At 38.3% G+C, this 21,911-nt stretch overlaps 1 protein-coding gene across 4 annotated transcripts in view; it reads right to left on the bottom strand.

Annotated features, from left to right (window-relative positions):
• Positions 1–15,321: 15,321 nt before the first annotated feature.
• Positions 15,322–21,911, bottom strand: part of NFIB (nuclear factor I B) — a 167,922-nt gene continuing 161,332 nt past the window's right edge. For all 4 annotated transcript variants that reach the window (XM_031056869.1, XM_014306952.2, XM_014306953.2 and 1 more), the window contains one exon: positions 15,322–21,887. In XM_031056869.1, coding sequence (XP_030912729.1) covers positions 21,758–21,887 — 130 coding nt within the window. In that variant the 3' untranslated portion in view covers positions 15,322–21,757. The remainder of the gene's footprint in view (positions 21,888–21,911) is intronic.

Below are 21,911 nucleotides of genomic sequence, written 5' to 3'. Positions count from 1 at the left end.
CCTTTATTTGATATATGAGGTGTAAATTCAACCTCCATCTTCACTCTTTTCTGCCATTTATTGAGCTTACATTGCCAGCTGTGCCAACCCACATTAGTTGGACTAGTGATGAGTCTGTCAGTTAACAGGTTGCCCCAAGAGGCCCTGCAAACTCATCTCAAGTGTAGAACTCATTTCACTATGAGATGAGATCATTCAGACTAAAGAGACAGAGAACCTTCTTTCCTTTTGGCAGCATGAGGAATGTGCATCATTGAGAGATGCTTATAAAAGCCTACTTAAAAACAGAAAGGACCTCAAGCACAGTACACTTTTTTCATTTTGTGTTCTGTAGACACTAACATGATGACTTAAGATATTTCTACTTAAAACCTGAGTATGTAGGAATATACAAACTGAATATGCAGGAAATAAAATAAATAAATAAACAAACAAAATGCACAAAGAATAACAAACCATTCCTTGATTTTCTTATGCACTGAAAAAAGAAAGTATAGTTTGTTTAGCTTCATGGGTGCTAAATCTCTGACAATGGACATGGACAAAAAGGATTAAATGAATATAGGACAAAGGAAGACTCAAACCCCTACATGTTTGTAAAAGTCAGATGTTTTGCTGGCTGCTCAGATTTGATAAATGTTACAATAGTAATGACCACTGTATAACAACAATTTAATCTCATGGACTCATTCACAGTTTTCCCCCATGCCATTGCTCAGAAAGGCACAATATTTGTGTTTTATAAAAACATAAATGTTCCCGTAATTGTGCTCTTATTTGTTGGCTGTTCTTCATTCCTGTGTTTTGATGCATCTGTTTATGTCACATTTGCTATGGCAAGTTTTGTCTGACACAGAAAGCATTTTGATTCCTGAAATATTAATACACAAATATGAACTGTGATTGAACAAGAGCCATTGAAACTCAAGTTTGAATGAGTATAATGTTTTGGTTTAATCTAATAAATAAAGCAGCAAGTCCTTCTTGAGTGTTCAAAACCATTCTGTTTTCACAAGTAGCAACATTTTACAAGCCTTCAGGACTCTTCCAGAATATATGCAGTAAAAGAACACAGAAAAATATAGTTATTGTTATCATATAGGTTGTATTTATACAGTTCATTGTAGTGTTTTGCTCAGTTGGCTTTTTGGAAATAAGTTAATCCTGTCAGTTCTCCAATGGTGTTCCTACACTGAGACTAGCAATACTGTACTCTTACTGTACCTCTCTCTGATACTGGGTTTCTTTACTGTGTTCCCACTCTGAATTTGAATTTACTTCTGCTCTAAAAAAGAACTCTTAAAGTATTGTATTTGAACCTGTGTGTCACTGAATTGTAACACAAGATAGTGTAATCCTAAAAGGCCCAGCAAGAAGAAAAATATTTTAGCTGTTTAACACACAATCTTGAGACTCTATCTCAGTCATTGTGTGTACAGTCATTAGGCAGAATATCCTAAATCCCACCCAAGAGACACTTTTTTGCTTTCTTGATAGGAGGGAATGGTTTTGTATTTTTCAAAAAAATATGCATTGAAAAAATAATTCTTTTTTTTGTTTTGTTGTCTTCACGCACGCAATATCACAAGAACCCCTGTCTTGTGAATTACCTCAATGAGCTGGTGCATGTGGGAATGCTATCCATGGAAAGGTCTGATTTTGGAGTCCCAGATCCTGAAATACCTGCCAGTACTCCAGGTGATGTCAAACATTTGGGCATACCAAAAAAAGGCTGAGAAAATGCTAGCTGTATTTGATGCAAAACTTTTCTACTGGCTTTGCCTTCACCAGGAACTCCTGTGATAGCGCTGCAGCCCACTTCTCTGTATTTCCCTTCACTCCAAAATTATTGTGTAGGACAGGAGAAACACCTGGCTTCTGGCATCATTTTGTTCTAGTACCTTATTGTTAGTCTTGAGTTTGTTTTGTATGTCATCTCCACCTCTTTGCAATCATGCACAAACCTGCTCTAATGGCTTGAAAGGATTAAAATAATTTTGAAAAAATCATAATCTTAGCTAGTCTCTGCACAGCTACCATTGAACAGAGGGTCACACTATTTTTTCTTCATCCCTGGGAAGGGTGTGCATAAGTAGTGACAGCCTCTGGCAAGTTAGATCAGCCCTTAGCCCACTGCACACAGAGAGAACTGTAGTTTCTCATATTCTCTGTGATGCTAAAACATGTGCAGTCACTAGAATTTGTTCTGTTGGACAGAGCTAAAAAGAAGAAGGATGTTCAATTTATTCCTTTATCCAGGTCCTTTATCCCCAGAAATAAATAGAGCCTGTCTTTTCTCTGATGACCAGAATGAGTGAGGCAACTGATCAGTTCAACTTGTGTGTAAGTTTTACCTGCCACTGAAGAGTCTTCATTTCCTTGTCATTAATCAGTCACAAGGCTTGCTGCTCCCTCTGCCCTCAAAGTAGCTTGCGCAGCAACAGTAATGTCGGTCTCCACTTTTCCACTTTAAGAAATGACATTTTCTCTTCCTACTACTGAGCTATACCCTTTTCAAAGGATACTGTCATGCATCTTGTTTCAGAAGTTAAGAAAGGAGTTATTTCAAAGTGCTTAGATAAGCAAACCCACGGCCACCAAAACTTATTCCCTTTCCAAGTACAGCCATTGAGAAGCTCATCACTCCCTCCATAACTTCATTCAAAGAATCATTTCTCATCAAAAACAAAATTGCCAATAGGAGGAATTTTACATGAGTGGTTCCACAAAATAATATCAACTTTGGCTACAAAAACTTTTCTGTTTTCTTGCAGCACAAAGTACAGTTATCTAACCTCTAATCCTAAGGATAGATCAGACAAAGGAAAATGACAAGCATACTGAAAGTAGGTGTCAAGATGTTGGTATGAGTTTGCCTCTGTGGGAGAATTTAGTGTGCACTGTGCAAGACACAGGTGGTTCCAACAAATCCATCATAGGACATAGCTGAATCCATCAGCCAAGTTGTGACACCTTGTGGAAAACATATTTAAGACTGAGCAAAAAATACTACGCCGACAGTGAAGAATAGGGGGAAGAGGCTAAGGAATGGACCTGTGAACACCTAGGTCAGAAAAGGAGATGGAGGAAGAGATAGAGCAGACTACATTAGAGCACTTAATTCCCTTTAAGCCATGGGAGGAATATACCAGAACAGATATCCACACTACTGGCCAGGGAGGATCTCATGTTGGATCAACTGCTTGTTTTTGGAGGCCTGCTTGTATGAGTTACCTCACTTTGTAGCAGGGGAAGAGTGTGAGGAGGAAGAAGCAGCAGAGAGAAGCTGTTTTGGACAGACTGTAACCCCCTATTCCCTATCCTCCTGTGCTTCTCAGGGAAGGGGTAAGGTAGAGGATTTGGAGTGAAAGACTGAAGTTGTTCCTTGGAAAAAGGGGGAGGTGGATGGAAAGAGATTTTTGGTTTTGTCTTTTTTTCTCACCAGTCTGTTTTTAAATGGCTATAAATCAAATTAGTTTTCCATATGCCAAGTAGGTTTTGCTTGCGAAGGCAATTTTTAAATTATATACCTGTCTTTATCTCAATCCAACAGCTTTTTCATCTTATTTTCTCTTAATCCTTTCGAGAATGAAGAGTGAGAAAGCAGATGGGCAGGGGTCTTGCAGCCAGGAAGGGTCAGCCCACAACAGACACAAAAGGAGTAATTCTGATTTCAAGAAAGTTGTATCTCCAGCATACACATACAAAGAGTTTACCTGCACGGTGTTCACCCAAAGTTTGAGTAGCCTGATAAGGAAAAAAAAGAAAAAAGTAAAAACACTTAAAAATTAAACCCAGGTAGAACTCAGGAAATATTTCAATATATTACTGAAAAAAATTAAAGTGTAAATAGCAAATCAAAGTTTAAAATAAAACTGATGGAGCCTCTCAGACAGAAATAAAACTTTTAAAACTAAACTTGGATAATGTACAGACTTTATTTTGAAAGCATAACACACAGTTCAATAGCCATTTGGTTTCACAACCAAGAATTTTTTATTTGTACAAAGAATGAAATGGTCAAGAAAGAAAACCTTCAAATAAATCCTGTTTCCACCAATTCTTCAACAATTATCTTAACCTATTCCCTTGTAATTTCTTATTAGCAAGTCACTCCTTGGCAATGATACTGAAAGATAACAGAAGGAATTAAGGCATAACATGTTCATGAACAGACATCTGCAAAAGGCGCTAAGTAACACAGTATGGCACCAGTCTGGTTTGAAGTCCAATCATTACAGTTTAGTTAATTTTATCCAGATATTCTTATTCTGATATGAATGTAAATTTTGCACTGGGTGGAAAAACAGCTTAAGAAAAGATGTTTTAAAAAGTATTTTATTTGAACCTGAGAGCTGAAGACTACCATTTCTTTTGGTTGCTTTGTAGTAACATCAGTCTTTAAAAAAAGCAAAATCTACATGTTTTATAGTCTTCAGTGCCCTGCTTCAGCTTAAAGGCATTTTCCTACTACTGTATGTCATATATATTTGATAAATAAACCACTCTTAATTTTAAGCATTCTATATTTCCCACAATCCTTTTTTCTCAATTCCAAGTATATAAAAATATTTCTTCCTCCAAGATGATCCATTCTTGCTATAGCTTTGAGCTATTGCAGGGCAACCATAGTACTTGCACTATCATTTCAGACACACGTAAAAACCACAGCAATGCCCCAGTTGGATGGGAGTGTTGATCTGCTGGAAGGTAGGAAGGCTCTGAAGAGGGTTCTAAACAGTCCGGTTCGATGGGCCAAGGCCAGTGGCACGAGCTTCAACAAGACCAAGTGGAAGGTCTTGCCCTTGACTCATAACAACCCCACTCAAAAATGCAACTGGCTGGGGGAAGAGCAGCTGGAAAGCTTCTTAGTGGAGAAGAACCTGGGGGTGCTGGTCAACAGAGGCTGAGCATGGCCTAGCATGTGCCCAGGAGGGCAAGAAGGCCAGTGGCATCCTGGCCTGTATCAGCAGCAGTGTAGCCAGCAGGGCCAGGGAAGAGATCATTTCCCTGTCCTTGGAACTGGCGAGCCTACACCTCAAATCCTGTGTTCAGTTTTGGGGCTCCAAGGGCAAAAAGTACATTGAGGTACAAGAGTTAGTCCAGAGAAGGGAAATTAAGCTGGTGAAGAGTCTGGAGCGCAAGGTTCATTAGGAGTGGCTGAGGTTGTTTAGGCTGAAGAAAAGTAGGCTCAGGGGAGACCTTGCTGTGTTCTAGAACCACCTGAAAGGAAGTTGTAGCAAGGTGGCAGTCAGTCTCTTTTTCCAGGCAACTAGTGATAGAACAAGGGAAAATGGCCTCAAGTTGCATCAGGGGAGATTCAGGTTGAATATTAGGAAAAATTCTTTACTGAAAGAATAGTTAAGCATTGGAACAGTCTGCCCAGGGAAGTGTCAGAGTCACAGTTCCTAGAAATGTGCAAAAAACAAGTAGACTTGGCTCTTTTTGATAAATTTTAGTGGGCATGGTACTATTCAAATGAAGGTTAGACTTGATGACCTTGGAGATATTTTTTAACTTTAATGATTTTGTGGTTCTATGAGTAACTTCTCTGGATTTTTTCAGTTCGCATTACTTTTTATGATACAGGTATTTTTTAAACCACCCATTCAAACTTTAACATTTTTTCAGGCTTTTGGAACTTCTGTAGTGCTTAATATTTTTCAAGTTAACATATTGCATAGAATCATAAGATAGTTTGGGTTAGAAGAGACCCTAAATATGATTTACTCTCAACTCCACATTTATATAATTGCTGGTACAAATCACCTTTGACTCTCCTCAAGAACCCCCCTGTGGCCCTGTGCTTTGCAGATACTGCTCTTCATCCTCGGCAAAGAACTGAGAAGCATGTCAGCATCCTGATGACATACAGGGACTATTTTCTGCTTCTTTGCAAATAGGAACACCTTTTATGGACCACCCCTCTGGAACCAGTCTCTCCAGCATCATTATGAAATTTTCATCATCCCCATTTGGTAATGGTCCTGTTTTGCTGCAAGGATTTCTTTGTTCTTAATGTATCTGGCTCCTCTTTATTCTGAACCCATTACTTTTTAAGCATATGCTTTTCCCTCTATCATTTTTTGTCATGATACATCTCTCCTTTTTTGTACATCTTTTTAGCAGACAGTTTCTCTTTTTCCCTTCCTTTCTTCTTTTTTTTTTTTTTTGGGATGGTTTTCACTTTTGGTTTGTTTCGGTATTGTTGCTGTTCTTGCTGTTGGCTTTTGGGTTTTTTTGAAACATTGCATTTGGATGCATCAGAGAAGATGTCAGATTAATTTCTTTTCACTTAAGAGGACTGAAATCCTAAATTATTCATGAAAGTGTTCAAGTTGGAAAAAAAGTCTTGCAAGGTGATTGTGAAAGTAGTTATTAGATCATCATCACCATTAAATTTCTTAATTCTTTTGTGCTGGATTAGTTAATTGCTGTCTAGGAGAAAAAGGCATAAAGGCATATCCCATCAGCATAAACCTAATCAGAAGACAAATATCTTCTAAGCATTTAAGGCGACAAAACACATAGTAAATAAGGAGAACAGAAGATGCAACTCATGTTACACATGTTAACAGCAATAAATGAGGTTGGCTCTGAGCATATTATTGGCAAAAAAATATGATTTAATAAATTTTGCAGCCTGTGCAGCATACAAATTCCCTCCCAACAAATGACATAGACACCAGGCAGACTGAAAAATGGCAATAACTCATTCAATAGTGTCTAAAGGCACCTCTTAATTATTTTTAGACAATGCTTGGTTTTTCTATCCCAGCCTTTTGACCTAGACACCAAATCCCATCTAGCAGGTGGGTTCCTCATCTGCAGATTTTGACAGCATAACAAAGGAAAAACATCAGGCAAGACCAACAGGAGCGCTCCTCCTGCCACTCTTGACCCCTCTAAATTGATCCTTCTAAATGGCAAACCAGGCCATAATTCAGCAGTACATTCTTGCCCTTTATTGACAGCAGTTCCTATCGTCGCCTTACAATGTTTGCCCTGCAGCTTTGTTCATCAGGTCACCTCTGCTATGCTCTCAGAGCAGCTGTTCAGCTGTAAAATGTAACACCACTGTACGGGACACTTGTTTTAATTGGAAGCTGCTTCACTCATTTGTGAGCTGACTTGCCATTCAGATATATATCTCTGCAGCTTTTTAAATTTTGATCCCTTTCAATGAAGATTGTCATAATTTACAGAACTTTTTCAAAAAACAGGTATTTGTTAAGGGAACAAAGATTTTCATCCAGGTTCTGAATGTACAATCAAAATGGAAACAGAACCATACAGATCATGAAAATTGTGCAAAGGAACACCAACAATCAATTAATTTGATAACATTTACTCCAACTGAAGAATTAATTTTTGCCTATTAGTATAATCATCATCACTTAAATAGCTGAAAAAAAAGAACTTAATACAGAATGTGAAAGTAGTAAATGGGGACAATGTCAAAAAATTGTAACACTCAACTGGGGGAACTTTATTCTCCAATTATTCCTGCATGTGATGTTCAACATTTCCTGTGGCCTGCTGTGGAGGTAATGTATTGTTTGTACTGAATCAGGCATGTCAGCCGTGAATCCCCAGGTACAGAGCCCATGTATGTAGTTATGTAGTTTTCAGGAGAATTTTTTATCTTTCTCCTACGTATCAGATTTTTTAACTCAGCCAGTTAAGGCTGTCATTGCTGAAGAAAGTTTGCACTTTTCACAATTCCTCTTCAGAGAGGAAGTCTCAGCACTAAAATACAATCTAACACTGCATTTTTAGCAATGCAAAGGCTCTGGCTTTGAGCAGTAGTCATTAATATTTCCTTTTCTCCTATAACTGCTAAGGTGATGACATCACTGGAAATCATATCCCTCTATTTATTTCATTAGCAGGCGAGACCCTCTGCTTAACCAAAGACCAGTTGTGGAAATTAGATGATTTTACATATTTTACTAACAAAAAAAGCAGAGTAGCACTAGGAGCCAAGGCAAACAGGTGAATGTTTTCATACTTTACAAGGTTTCTGACTTGCAAGAAAACTTTGACTGCAGAGGAAGTGATTTTGATTCCTTCACTCCAGATAGAAAAGTTCAGCTTGAAGAATTTGAGGTCTGTTAAAACTCTTAATGTAGCCAAGTGACTTCCACAGAGAAAGCACTGATCATCACTCAGACTTTGTGAAAACAAGCTATGTTAGAAGGGTGCAAAATCTGGTTCTTCCAAAAATGTGAATTTAGGTTGTAATAGTAGTTTCTTACTTATATTGATGGGAACACATAGAAACCTTAGTGAAATCTAGAGACATAAGTTCTTATAAGCTAAGTATGTGCTGTTATCCTGTTTGGCCATATAGAATCAAAGATACAGGAAGGTTAAAGCCTGACTATTCCAGCTTTCAGCCTCCATGGGCTTTCATTTTCAAAATGATTATTGGAAATCATCATTCAGTAGGTTTTGCTTCTGCTAAGAACACTCACAATTAAGCCTTTGATGACACACATACATATTTTATCAGCAAATCAACTGGAAAGTTCAATGTGTAGCTCTCAAAACACAACCTTGAAATAATACTGGCTTCAAGAGCTCCTTTTTCTTATGAAACAACATTAAAAATTGTTGCGTCTTAGTGACATTTATAATCTTCAGCATCTGCTCCATTCTCTACTAAGAGTTAATGATAATGATTGTGATTTGACCCATGCCCCTCAGGAAGTACCTGCTTTTTTTTATTTAAATCCAATTTTTAATTCAGCCCAAGTCTCTTCCCACTGTATAGGTGTCGTCAATGTGCCTGGATAGCGGCGCACAAGACCAAGAGCAGAGCACACATGTTTGGTGTCGTTAGACCTGGCTGGATGGAGGCATTAGAGATTAAGCTCCTGCTTACTGACCACTTTTAATATTTCTGTTTTTAATCTTCTATAGAGATTAAAAGCAGAAATAGACAGACTCCTATAGAGTCTGTGGTACAGCACCTGGGACCTACCAGAGTGCTACATATATCAGCAAGCACAGAGCACAGTTTGGTCCTAGGGCAGGCTCCTGACCCCAGCTCACACCTCCCTGCTTTCTCAGCCTGGGCACTTGACTGAAGCACAGAGCCCCTGAGGTATTGCCTGTCCCAGGGAACAGGGAGTGAAGACATCCTTGAAGCTGCTTCAAGGTGCCATTAATTTGAAACATTCCCTTTCTATACCAATCCTTCCTTCATTTTTATAGATTGTCCCAAATCCACTCTTTTACTGTTAACTGCTAGAAAACATAATTTAAAACCTTAATTTTGCCTTATGCTATGATCAAGCTGTAGGAATTTTCTCTTTGCTGGATACTTCTGGACAGGACCTCCCCACTCATTGCTCCACTCATGCCCTGCAGAAAGGCTTTGTCCAACAGCATAACGCAACCATCTTTGTTAAGTCTTTCTTGCTTTCTCCACAAGTCTTGATCAAATAAGTCAAAGGGAAATTGTTTTTCCTTACAATACTACAATCATTTGACTTTCTCTATAGGGTAAAATAATCCAGCCCTACCCAGCAATAAAACTCTCAGCTTTTGTTCATTTATTTTAATAGTCACCATTAAAACTGGATTTAAGTGCCGCCAAGACAGAATATACCTTTACCTGAAGATTAAATTCTGAGATGACTGAGCCCAGCAGGTCCCACCTTCTCTTGAGACATGAGGTCAGCCAACCTTAAGTCAGGCTGGAGATGGTCTTCTGATATAGTGGTTCTGTGACATAGCTACTCCTTGCAGAATTGCTGCCACAGGAGGTGAAGAAGAGGGTAGGATATCTGTCATCTCTGCAGGTGCTCTTGGTGCTCACTAATCCCTCTACTGCTCCCTGGGATGAAAAGGGATCCTACCTGAGCTCAGGCTCACCCATTGTTTGCCACCTCCCTCCTTGGGTCAGAGTGATCCAACTCTACCACCTTTCATCCTCAGGAGAGACAAGGAGGACACGCAGCATGAGGGAACCTCTGATTGACATCAGGCGGAGGTAGTGGGGAATGGCAAGCAAGGAGCCTTAGTGATTGAAGAATGAGGGCAAAGGCAAGAAGAAGAAGAAGAAAGTCTAATTGAAGAATTAGGGTAAAGAATTAGGGTAAAGGAAAGGAGGTTCACTGAGCATACCGGAGAAGAACCCGAGCCCACGGAAAGACAAGGACAGAGCTGGCAGCAGGAGTTATTTACGAAGGCAGCTGTTAGTCTGGATATGTCAGCTGTCCATCTCTTCAGCCCCTAGAACACTGGGAAGAGAGAGTTTTATTGTTTCACAGTGAGATGCTGTGCCAAGCCAAATTTCATCCTTGAGCACAGGACAAGACTCTTCCTTTTCTAGTTTTACCCTAATATCATCCCCCTGGGATACCCTGAACAATTATCAAAATTCAAAGTGAATTAAATTTTAAATGTATAAGATAGCAGGGGTTTCTGTTCCTCACATTGTTCTTTGCCTGAAACATCAAAAGTCTGAACAGAGGCTTATAAATCAAAAAACTGCTGTGAAGGGGCCTTGCATATATCCTTGAAAACATGATGATGTGACAGGAAAACTAGCTACTAGAAGGTCATCATTGTACCACTCAATTGATAAGATTGTTACAATCTTATCATTGATTATCATAAGATTGATACAATCTTATATCTTCTCTATTCCACTCTAGGTAAATGCTCCAAAGATCCCCAAGACTTAGGACCAAAGATTGAAAGCCACTGTCCTGAAGGAACACACCATCTGCAGCAAATACTGTTGGAACTTCCTATTGATACACAGTCCAGGCTTGCCAGGACCCCATAGCTCTTGCTGCTGGCTCCTCCTGAGCAGAGAGATCCTGGCCCCTCTAAAGACACAGTCATCCTGGCGTGATGCTAGCTTGGCATGCCCAGAAAGCACTAAGTAAAGAAGCTTAGCAGGTGGACATCTGATTGCAGCAATATTTTTGCATTATCTACTTACCTTACTTTCACATACTCCAAAATGTCTTAACTCATCTACAGTCCACATATTATTATTTCCAACTTATGCAAGCTCTGAGTCTTAGAGGCATCATGTTATCTTTAGTTAATTTTCTTATCACTGAGGGGATTTTATGAGTACTGTGGTGTATGTCCTCCTCTCCAGTTCAAAGTAAAACCAAACTAACATACATTAGATACTTTAGATATTGGATACAAGTGAATTCCTATATCACATTCCTTCAAAGGGAAGGACTGAGGGTGGAAGATCAAGCCACCTAAAAATGAAAAAGAAAAAAAAAGGCAACAAAAGGAAAAACAGCAAAATACCACCAAGAAAAAAACCCAACCTTATCTTTGTATTCTTGTCTCCATGAAACAGAAAATACACTCAATTTCTAATGGTTATCACAAATCAATGTTTTCTGGTCTGTGAAACAAGCCCACTATAAGTAACTGTGACATTTTTCCAGTGTACTTCAGCAGAAAACTACACTAAGGGAAATATTTCAATCTCAAATAATTTGAGAGAGAGGTGTTTTACAACCAGAAAAATTCCTGAAAAGTGTTTAAGTACTAAAGCCCCCACCTACCCTTGGGTGACCTCATGGCATTGTGTGGCATTTCAGTGCTCTGAGGGAACCATTTGTTTCTCGAAACATCAGCAACTATCTGATCAGAGAGTTTCTGAAAATTGAATAGACAGCTGCTTACAATTGATATGTTTCCAGCTTCATGGTGCTTCAGAGCTTGATTTGTCAGTTATGTAGAGATATATTTCTTACCCCTGGCCCAGTGCTTGGTGTATAAAACTTTCTTGCCTGTCTGCCCACAGCAATGAGTGCTGGTTTTGGCAGCTGCAGTGCATCTAAATAAAGCCAATAGAGACAATCGTTTTAGTAGTGAGCATCATCTTAGCTGCAGAAACTATTATTTTCTGCTTTGAACATCTGCTTTCACCCTAAGGCACCCACCTCAAGGGAAAAAAGAAACAGGTATAGATATTAAGGCCTGGAAAAAATACATGTTCACCTTAATTAAGTTGCCTTGGCAGCAATATAGGTGTTTTCTAATAAGATCTGTTAGAAACCAGTTGAGGGATCTCTATTAATTCCCAGTGGCATCAGTCAGCTTTTCCAGAGGAGATGTCCCACCTACTCCTGAATCCCTCTTTTTTTAAAGCAGCAGGTTCTGTTTAGATAGCCCATTACACCATGTGCAGACACCCACTACAAGAGAATGTTGATATAAAAGACTGTGGTATGCTTAAAATTTCCATATATTGCTTTTTCCTTAAATTTCATATTTTTCAATGTCCTGTAACTTTGTTCATTGCATTCTTTGTCTGGAGAACACACTGATATGACAGAGTAAGAAAAGTGGGTACAGGGTACAACATAATGGTGAATGCCATAGAAGGTAAATTGAGAAATTGAGTTCAAGACACACTTGAATGCTTGCTCAGCTCTTTAGAGCTCTCAGCAGCTCAGTCCATCAACATTTCTGGGTAATGGCCTTGGTCATAATGGCTGCTCTCACGTCAAGGACCTTAAATAAACTATTTGTGAACACTAAAGATGCATTTTCCAGGCAGAAGTAGGATACCTCTTCTAATGAAGATCTTGGTTAGGCCCTGCTTATGTCTGTCAAAATCTGACAATGCCAAGAGTTTGCTTTAGTTTGGACTCTGTTCTTAAATCTTAGTGGACATAGTTCTATCATTTCTTGGGGAGATTGATATAACCTATCTATGAAAAAATCTTGTGAAACAATCCTGTGGTTACCTTACCAGAAAGACTTTAGGTTGCAGCTCTCTTGAGCGGAGATGTGACAAAGCGCATGAGAATCACCTGGACAGCAACAATCTTCCCTCCAGCAAATTCCAGACAAAATTTCGTTCAGTCCTGAGAGTTCAATAACCTTGTTTCATAGACACTCCTGGATGTGACTCAGATACTGGCAGTTAAACACTCCCAAGGGTCCCTTAGCATTTAGGAGAACACATCCAAAGAAACAGAATGCCAGGGGAACATCCCCAAAGAAATGAATGCTCATGGGCTGAGGTGCAAAAGCAAGATGCCAAGACAATGTTTGCTTTAACCATTACCCAAAAAATCAGAAGCTGATTGACCAACAGTTTTACTGTGCAAATTTAAATCTGTAACCAGCATAAAAATTAAGACTCAAAAAGAAACTCAGATATAGCAAAGATTTCAGAACTTCATGTAATGACTTAAGCAGCAAAAATCTTTGTGGTTGCTCTGCACACTTCTACTTTGTTGCTTGTGCATGTGTTTGGATCTGGTGTCAAGATTTATGTCATTTTTCAATTATAATTTTTATGCTCAATGGAAAATACACAAAAATAACACTGGACGTGTTAAAAAACTATTGTTTGTCCATTTCTTCTCAAAAAATCTTGTAAATGGGAAAGCAGAAAGGCCTGAACTAGAAGTGTTCCTCTTTTTGTATCACCACAATGTTGCAAGCCATGCTCTTTGCATTCTCTCCTTCTTGCTACTTTCATATTGGTGGTATAGGACTCTGTATTGTGTATCTTGAGCATGGCATTGCAGGTCTGGCTGTGACACTGGCAGTCTCAGGCAGCTGCCATTCTCCTTCCAGCTATTTGCATCAGTGTCACCCTAGGGCCGGCACGCACAGAGTGGGGGATCAAGGTCATGGGGGATTGCTGCACACTTCATCAGCAGCCTGCTTTGCAGTCAGCTGAAGAGTGGCTGGAGAAGTAGGGCAGGTTTTTGTCAGAAAGAGGAGGCCAAACTTAACTGTCTCTGTACTATTCACGAAAGTTTTCTGGTTTGGAGCTTTAAACATGGAACCCGAGGGCCTTAATATAGTCTTCAAATCATGGCCAAATGGCATCACTCAATGAAACCCCAACCGGAAAAATCATTTGAATTTCCTTAATTTTCATGCCTGACAATTTGTTTTGGAAAGACACACACACAGAAAAGGGCCTCTCACAGAAAAAAATGAGTGCATTTAATAAACCAATGGTCATTGTGTTAACAAACCAGTAGGGAAAAATTTTTAAAAAAATTATATTTTTTCACACTATTGGTTGCAGCTGGATAAAACTTATGCTCTAGAAACTGAAGAATACTTTCATCTAAGTATATGGAGAGCTGTTTCTCTTCACTGTGAGACAAAATTTTATTATTTATATATAATCCAGTTTAAAGGTTTACACTCTTATTCCACAAGTAATTTGACCATATTCATGTTACTTGTTAAATATTGGTACTGATTTATGGAATGCTGGTGGTTTGAGAAGAAAACTTTCTATTTCCCAGAACATGAACTGAATGAAACATCCTATATGTACATCTGATTCACGCTTACGAAAAATAGTTCTTTTGTGGAGTTGAAAGATCTTGACCTTACATAAAGATTCCTGGTTTCAGGAAGAATTTTGGGAAGATTGAATCTTCCTGTTTTTATTCAACAAAAATGTAATCATGAAGATGGTTAAGAAATCAAGGATTGACTGTCTGTCACAAATCAATAACATAAACACAAAACAGAGGTCTCCTAACCTCCTGCTATCATGCCTAATTTTACATCACAGGAGATGCAGTTCAGATTGATGCCTTTTTCTGGTCCCTGAAATCATGAGCTAGATACAATTAGGTGATAAAAATGCAGTTACCTTTTATGAAGGGCTCCCTCAGGTGTGCAACATGCTGAATTTCGTGCCAAAAATATGCTGAAAATGCACACGTAACACACAGGAAATACAGTTTTATAAGTTTAGAAAATTAGCATAATTGACAAGAATCCCCAATTAGAAACACGGGTGTTGAGGTAATTCCCCCTTTTGGTTCTATCGTCTTCAGAAACCTCCCTTCCTTGCTAGCTGTTTATGGGACAGTGTTTTGACCTTCGTTCTCAGAAGAAGGAAGATAGGATATGGGCCTAGGAATGTAGTTTGTCTTTCTGTCAAACAGGATAGGAAAGTACTAGCACAAATCTATATAGTTATACCATAATAGGTTACAGAGCTACAAATATTTCTGAAGAATATATAAAAGAAAAAAATTGGTTTAGCATCAAGATCACCTGTATAATTACTAGGGTTGGTTGAATATGATAAAAACTAAATGTAAAATTTAAATTGAGCTGATTACCTGATTGCATCTCCTTTTTCTCTTCTTTTCCTCCATTTTCAGTGTAAGTAAGTTAAGCCCAAATGTGTGCAAACAAATATGTTAAATCTAAACTAGGTATACACAGATTTCCATGAGTTTTGCTGTGCTATCAGGCTACAAGATTTTAGGTTTGTTTCTAAGATATTCCCAATTATGACTTTTTGAGAGACAGAAATGAAAACATAAGGCCATGTCTGTAGCATAGCTCATTTTTATTGTTTAAACAGTTTTTGCATAGGAAATATATCCGCTTCCAGTAATTGACTGCAGTATGAGCAGCTGCTAGCAGTATAGGCTGGATATAACAGTAACAATCACATTAAGTCAAGCTTGATTTACACCAGTTTAAAACTTGTGGCAGTTGAGTTCATTTGTAACCTAAAAAAAAGAAAGTACCAGAAAGAACACTTTATCCTCCAACCAGGCACAATAAAAACCTTTGTTAACACTCAGGCTAAAATCAGATCTGATGCCAGAGGGCTCTAATTCCAAAATTAAGTAGCTGTACTGTAATGCATCCTACTAGTGAAGGTTCATTACACAAAGACTCTGCACGCACCTTCTTTTTAATTAAAATGTAACCTTCAGGATTTATGGCCTACAGTATGGGAAAAAATGCCAAAAGTTTTAAAATGGATCAACCCTGGTATGTAGCTAGCAAGCAATAACTGACTACTTGTCACCTACAGTTGTACTAAATGTATCTAAAGAAACACACAGCCCTACAAAAGTTTTCTCAGAGAAATATCATTGAGATGGGGTGCCTCTTCCCAGATTACTAAAAGTTCTATATGATATAAGCGCAAATTAACAGCTTGATGAAGACATAATCTAATGCAGCTCTTGAGAAGCCTATGCCTGGGATTGAGGAACCCCTCACATTCTACAATGTTGTAGAGATTATTTTTGAAGAAAATGTTCTCTGAAACATATTTACAACTGAACTCAACAGAGACTGTGAAATTGAACAGGCACTGCTCATTTGTTTGAGTTTTTGGTAAACATTTTGCTGGTTTTTGTTTCTTTCTCATTTTGCATCAACTTCTATCAGTCCATGCAACTTCAATGCCCTCAATGAAAAATGCATAATAAGCCATACTTCTTAAAAAACTTCCTTCTGCATATAGAGATACATTTGCCACATCAGTCCCTGTAGCACAGTTTTCAAAATCATTCTGTCAAAAATACAGTAATACAAAGACTAGCTTTAGTGTCACTAGCTCACACTGCTCTCCATTTATTTAGGCCACCTTTTGTTTTACTGTTACGGTATCATGCAATGAAAGTATCAAAGGCTTATTCTATTCATGATGCTAGTGGCACTGAAGCCCTTTTCACAAATTCAACATACATCTGAATTGCAACACACAGATATTTCTAAAGAGTACTAACTAGTGAACCCTTTTATCATAAAGAAAAAAAAACCAAACAACTACTTACAACCATTGAAGAAAAAATTGCAACAAAAAAAAATGTAAAAATTGACCGTCTCCAACTTGTCCCCTTTACTATTGACAACATGACCAACAGAGCTGTGGCATGGAAACAGTACAAAGAGTTGTCATGGCAATAAGTTTGGCTGATGCAAAGGTCATTGTGCAGGGTTAAAGGGCAAAATCAGTGGTCCATGTTATCCTCCAACTGCAGTGCTCCACCACACCCACACAATTTTGAGGAATTAATAAAACAGGGGAACTAGCAGAAAGTGCAAATAAGAAGGAGGCGGTTTTCGGCTCCTTCAGCATGGAGAAGAGCATTCAGCTTTGAGCCTTTCCTGTTTAACTTGATTAGCTGGCGTGGGATTTTACTCTCTTTTTTTTTTCTTTAAAGTTTCCTATAGAAACCAAATAAAAAAATCCAGGAGCATACAGCTGGTTAACGTTAACAAAAGACCTTGACAGGATCATGTAAACTATAAAGGATGTCATGCTTGGGGCCTTACTGCCAGCAACATTAGAGAGTGTTTTCATTAAAAGTGAAAACTGTACACTGAATATGGGAAAACTTTCTGCAGCCTTCATAATCTCACACAGTACATATAATTTAGGTTTAGGTATAGAACACACTCCGGTGTCACAGATGTCTTTGTGCAATCTCTTTCATTAAGTCCTTATGAAGCTACAAGTTGCAAATCCAAAATTCTGCTCCCTGAGGACACAGCTGTGTGAGACTTAAGTACTGTTTTAGCTCTCTGCCTATCCTGAATAGCTCTGTGAACCTAATCTTAAATACCATCATGTAACAATCACAAAAACTTTTGCTAAAGGCCATATATACTACTAAAAAAAGACAGTGGTGCTTCCAACATTTTGAAATGCTCTGAAAACCAACTTTTCCAATACTAAATACAACAAAATAACCTTCATAAAATATAATTTTCTCCATTTACATTTTTAAAGGATTAGTAACCTATGCTTTTCAAGCACAGGAATATGCGAAATAACTCCTAACATGGACAGATTTTTTTTTAATACATAAATTAAGAAACTGGAGAGTTTTAACCCAAGTCCAGTTTCTAAACAAAGAATATTCTTGTTTAAAAATGGAAACGCATTTCCATTATAATTGTTAAAAAGTTAGCTTTACAAACAAGGGTATTTTAATTAAAAAAAAATTCTTAACAAAACTATACAGTGTACAAATTACTGTCTACAAGGTAGGCGGTTTAGTCAGAAGATCATCCTTTCTTCTTGCTACTTGCAGCTTCACAAACTCATTCACATATTTTCAATGGAGCTGCCCACCTGAACATCACCCCACAACTATATTGCTATAATTAATATTTTTGCCATGTCTTTATGTACAGTCTCCTTCACTGCCTTTTTTTTCCTTAGTCAAGCCTCAAACGTTCATGTCACTCCAGGGGAAACACACTTCAGTGGCACAGCCATGAGGCCAGGGCTGCAAAGCAACTTAATAAAGGCAGAACAGTGCACATAGAACGGGGTGGCTCAATTTAGTCAGAATACACTTCCTGGTGAAGGAGGAGGCCAGAGACTGGATTTGAGTTCTCAATCTTATCTTAATCTTTTGACTGCTGAGCTTAAAAAAAAAACCAACCAACAAAGCCAAACTAAAACCAAGCATACAGTAAATGAAAGTCTCATTAACTTCCAAGCAGGCTTTTCTATTAGAGAGGCAGGTGACAAAAACCCACAGCTGCTGAATAACCCAGTTTAAAGATGGAGTTTACTTCTCTAAAATATTGCATCTTTAGCTCAGATTTTTTCATACAGGAGGCCCGATTAAAAAAAAACTCTGTTAAGGACATCTTTCTTACTACAAAAGGCAATTACCATTCTGGATATTTCATGTTGAAGCCTGAACTTGTTCCAGTTTTGCACCAGTGTGGTATTAAAAGCTTCCAGGGAACACCTTTTTAACAGAACTAATCAAGGATATGCCCTCAGCACAGCTCTGCTCCCAGACTGCTCTGTATCATGACATGTGCAAAGGACAACACATACTTTGTTTTACCAGGCCAAGGCCTGAGGCACATTGTGATTGGGTCTAGCAGACTTTGCCATGTGCTTGGCAAACAAATTTACTTACTGAAGGGTTCTGAAAGAGAACCAAAGAGCCCCATGTTTCTTTTTGTGTCTGTGTCTTATCTGTTTCTTTTTTTTTTTTTTTTCCAGTTTAGCTAAATCTCAAAGGTTCATTTTCCTACAATTCCCACCTCTGTAGCCATTCAAGCTCTGCCTACACACTCAGTCCTCCTGGAGACATGGGGATGTGGCACCACTACTGCTCTTAACCACAGCTGAAGGCAGAAGGGACTGACGGTGGTACGCCCTGACCAGAGCTCACTGGGGTGGCTGCTGCTGGAGTTGTGCCTCTGGCACTGCTCCAGGGTAGGAAAACCTCCAAAACGCAGAGACAACTGCAAAGGGATGAATTTCCACATGACTATATGCTCCTCTGCTTTCACCCTAGCAGAAGACTGTACTTTAAAGAAAGCTTCACCCTGTGTTGAGCCATACATTGCAGAAATCCCCTGTGTGTAAGAGATCACCAGCAACAGGCCCATACCTGGTCTGCAAAATGAGATCTTACTGGAAACACACTTTTATTTCCACCATGGTCTAATTCCTTGCGTAAAGAAATTCCTTCTCCACTACTCCCCAGAGGTCTCCATCTGATCTCTATGAGAAGACTGCAAACTTCTGACATAGCCCAACCAGGCTGGAAATTGTAATTCAAATGCTGAATTTGAATTGGCAGGGCAAGAGAGGAGTGGAATATAAAAAAAAATATGTACAGGAAAAAAGTCAAGCAGAATAAGGGGGGCAAATTCTCTGCTTGAGCAGCTCCAGAGTCCACTGGAGTCAGTGGAATTATGCCAGCAAAGATTTTGGCCCTGTACTTGCATTTCCTAGACAAAGCAAACGTCGTTGTCATTCTGAGCTAAAAACATTTTCTAACATGAACACTTCAGGATGCATTATATTTGCCAGAATGGAAAAGACTTCATCTCACTGTGGGTCTTGACCTCTTTCTCCGTCTGTCTTTCTCATGAAAAAAACCTTGAAGTAAAACAATTTCCTCAAGTCAAGTCTGCCTCCAACAGAATTCATTATTTATTTTTTAAATCCAGAAATGATTTCAGCTTGCACCCCAGGTGGGAAGTTAAAAAGAGGGAACCTATTTGAAAGTTTGTCACAGTAGGCAGAACAGTTGCTTTGCAGCCCTTGCCTGGCTAAGGGTGCACTGCTTCACAGCTACACTGTAAAGTGTTAAAAATCCTCCCCCCCCACCCCAGAATATATATATATGTATGTATAAAAAAAAATCCCCTGTCCACCTCTCAGTACAGAAAAGGACCTCATCACACTGCAAAAATAGCAGTACCCACTTTGGTCAATTAAAACAAACAAAAAAAGCATACATTATTTTTTTTTTTTAAATCTGTGTACTTACCTATAATAACCAATACAGCTAAAAGCACTACCTACATAGGCAAAACTTGGTATTGCATAATTCGTATAAATTTGTATCCCCTCCCCCCAATATTAATTGGAAGATGAAAAACATGAAAGGTTAATAGAAAAAACACCAAAATACTGAAAATATTGCTGGTCGATTACAATTCTTAAGCGGCAACTATACACAGCCATGATATGCTCTATAAATGTGAGATAAAGGTATAACTGTCTAAAAAATCCATGATGTCACACATTTTTCGCATCTGGAGTACAAAATATTTTGTCATAAAAATGGTAAAGATTTAAAATTATAATAAATGCAGCAAAACAAGTGTAGTGATGTCAATTTTTTTGTAGTTTTTTTTTCTTTTTTTCTTTTTTTCCATTTTTTAGATTTCAAGGCAAGGCACGTAATGTGGACATTATATCTTCGTGCAAATTAGGATTACTGGAAAGAGTATTTTAAATTTTTAAAGAGACATAGAGGCAAAATGTCTGCCCATGCACATTATATTTCTGTCAATATGTGAAAATTGTTGAACAAGGCTAACTTCTGAAAGCACCATGCAAGTTTACAGCACCCTGTAATTAGACTTACATTAAGAGTGCATTATTTAAATACAACATATCCCCATCCTGGTATTACCAGTTTGTAAACGGTAAGCTTTGCCCTTGTGACATGGATTTGCCTATGTCTTTGTCTCTATGATGTAGATTTTACAGAAACATGTAAACCCTATGGGTTCTTGATGCAACAAGTAAGTTTAAATAAATAAATCCTACCCCTCTGTGGAGGCAGCAGCTAAACCAACATAAGTGCTGTGTTTCCATTGATTTCTTATTCTCAAGGACGTGATTTGTCTTGACTTAATGCCTTTTAATGCCCTCAAAAACCGAGGGGAAACATAAGTTTGTTCAAAGTAATTTTTTATTTTTAATCCCCTCAATTTAGAGTCCAAGGGCTGAAGGACTTATAGTGATGACCTCTTAGATATGATTTTTAAATTGCACTTGCCTCTGTAAGTGTTTCTTTACTGGGGAAAACGTCACTTTTTTTCTTTTTTTACTGTTGCATGAGAAGATAATACTTTTACCTGTGTAGAGGCATTTCTTCCATAGAGCCTGTGTGTTCATACTGATTGAAAATTTCAAACTGCATAACACACTAGAAAAAGGCTGAATTAAGGGCCAAAGTTTAATAAATCCATACTGATAACTAAAGGCTACAGAGCTTATTTTTAAAACATTTAGAAATCAGACTGTTGAGAAAATGTCTGGCTCGCGGCCCCTGTCCTCCTGCAGCTCTGCTGTCGCTGCCTAGCCTTTGTTTTGTGAGATAACCAGGAATAGTGATCTCATGCGTAAACAACAAGAATACTAAACCAACAGAACTAGCTTATCATGCAAATATTAAGGCATCTAGAAAGTCAGTTAAAATATATTGTCAGAGACAGAACATCTATTTCCCAGCGGACTTCATATAACAAAGGCTACTTAGGAGGAGTTGCATTCTACTCATCAGTGAAATATCATCGACCCTTTGTATATCATTTCAGTTTCAACCATAAGAGAATTAGTGATTGTAAGAGCTGCAATTGCTGGTCTATTTTTGTTCTTCTTTCTTCAGGTTCTTTTCTCATACTGTCTTCTTTTCTTTTTCCTTTTTCCTTTTTTTTTTTTAATTTTGCTTTTAATTTTTTTCCCTCAGTTGCTTGTTTCTGCTTGAAGGAAAGGCTCTCCAATTATGTTCAAACCATAATTTGGGACATTTGTCGGCAGGATCGGTGTCCTATTTGATACTTGGAAAGGAACCAAGCTAGCCCAGGTACCAGGACTGTTGAAAAGGGGAAAGAGACAA

The sequence above is a fragment of the Geospiza fortis genome, unplaced genomic scaffold (genome assembly GCF_000277835.1).
Source record: "Geospiza fortis unplaced genomic scaffold, GeoFor_1.0 scaffold12, whole genome shotgun sequence".
NCBI lineage: Eukaryota > Metazoa > Chordata > Aves > Passeriformes > Thraupidae > Geospiza > Geospiza fortis.
The sequence above is the reverse complement of the archived record's forward strand: the minus strand, read 5'-3'. Positions and strand labels throughout refer to the sequence as shown.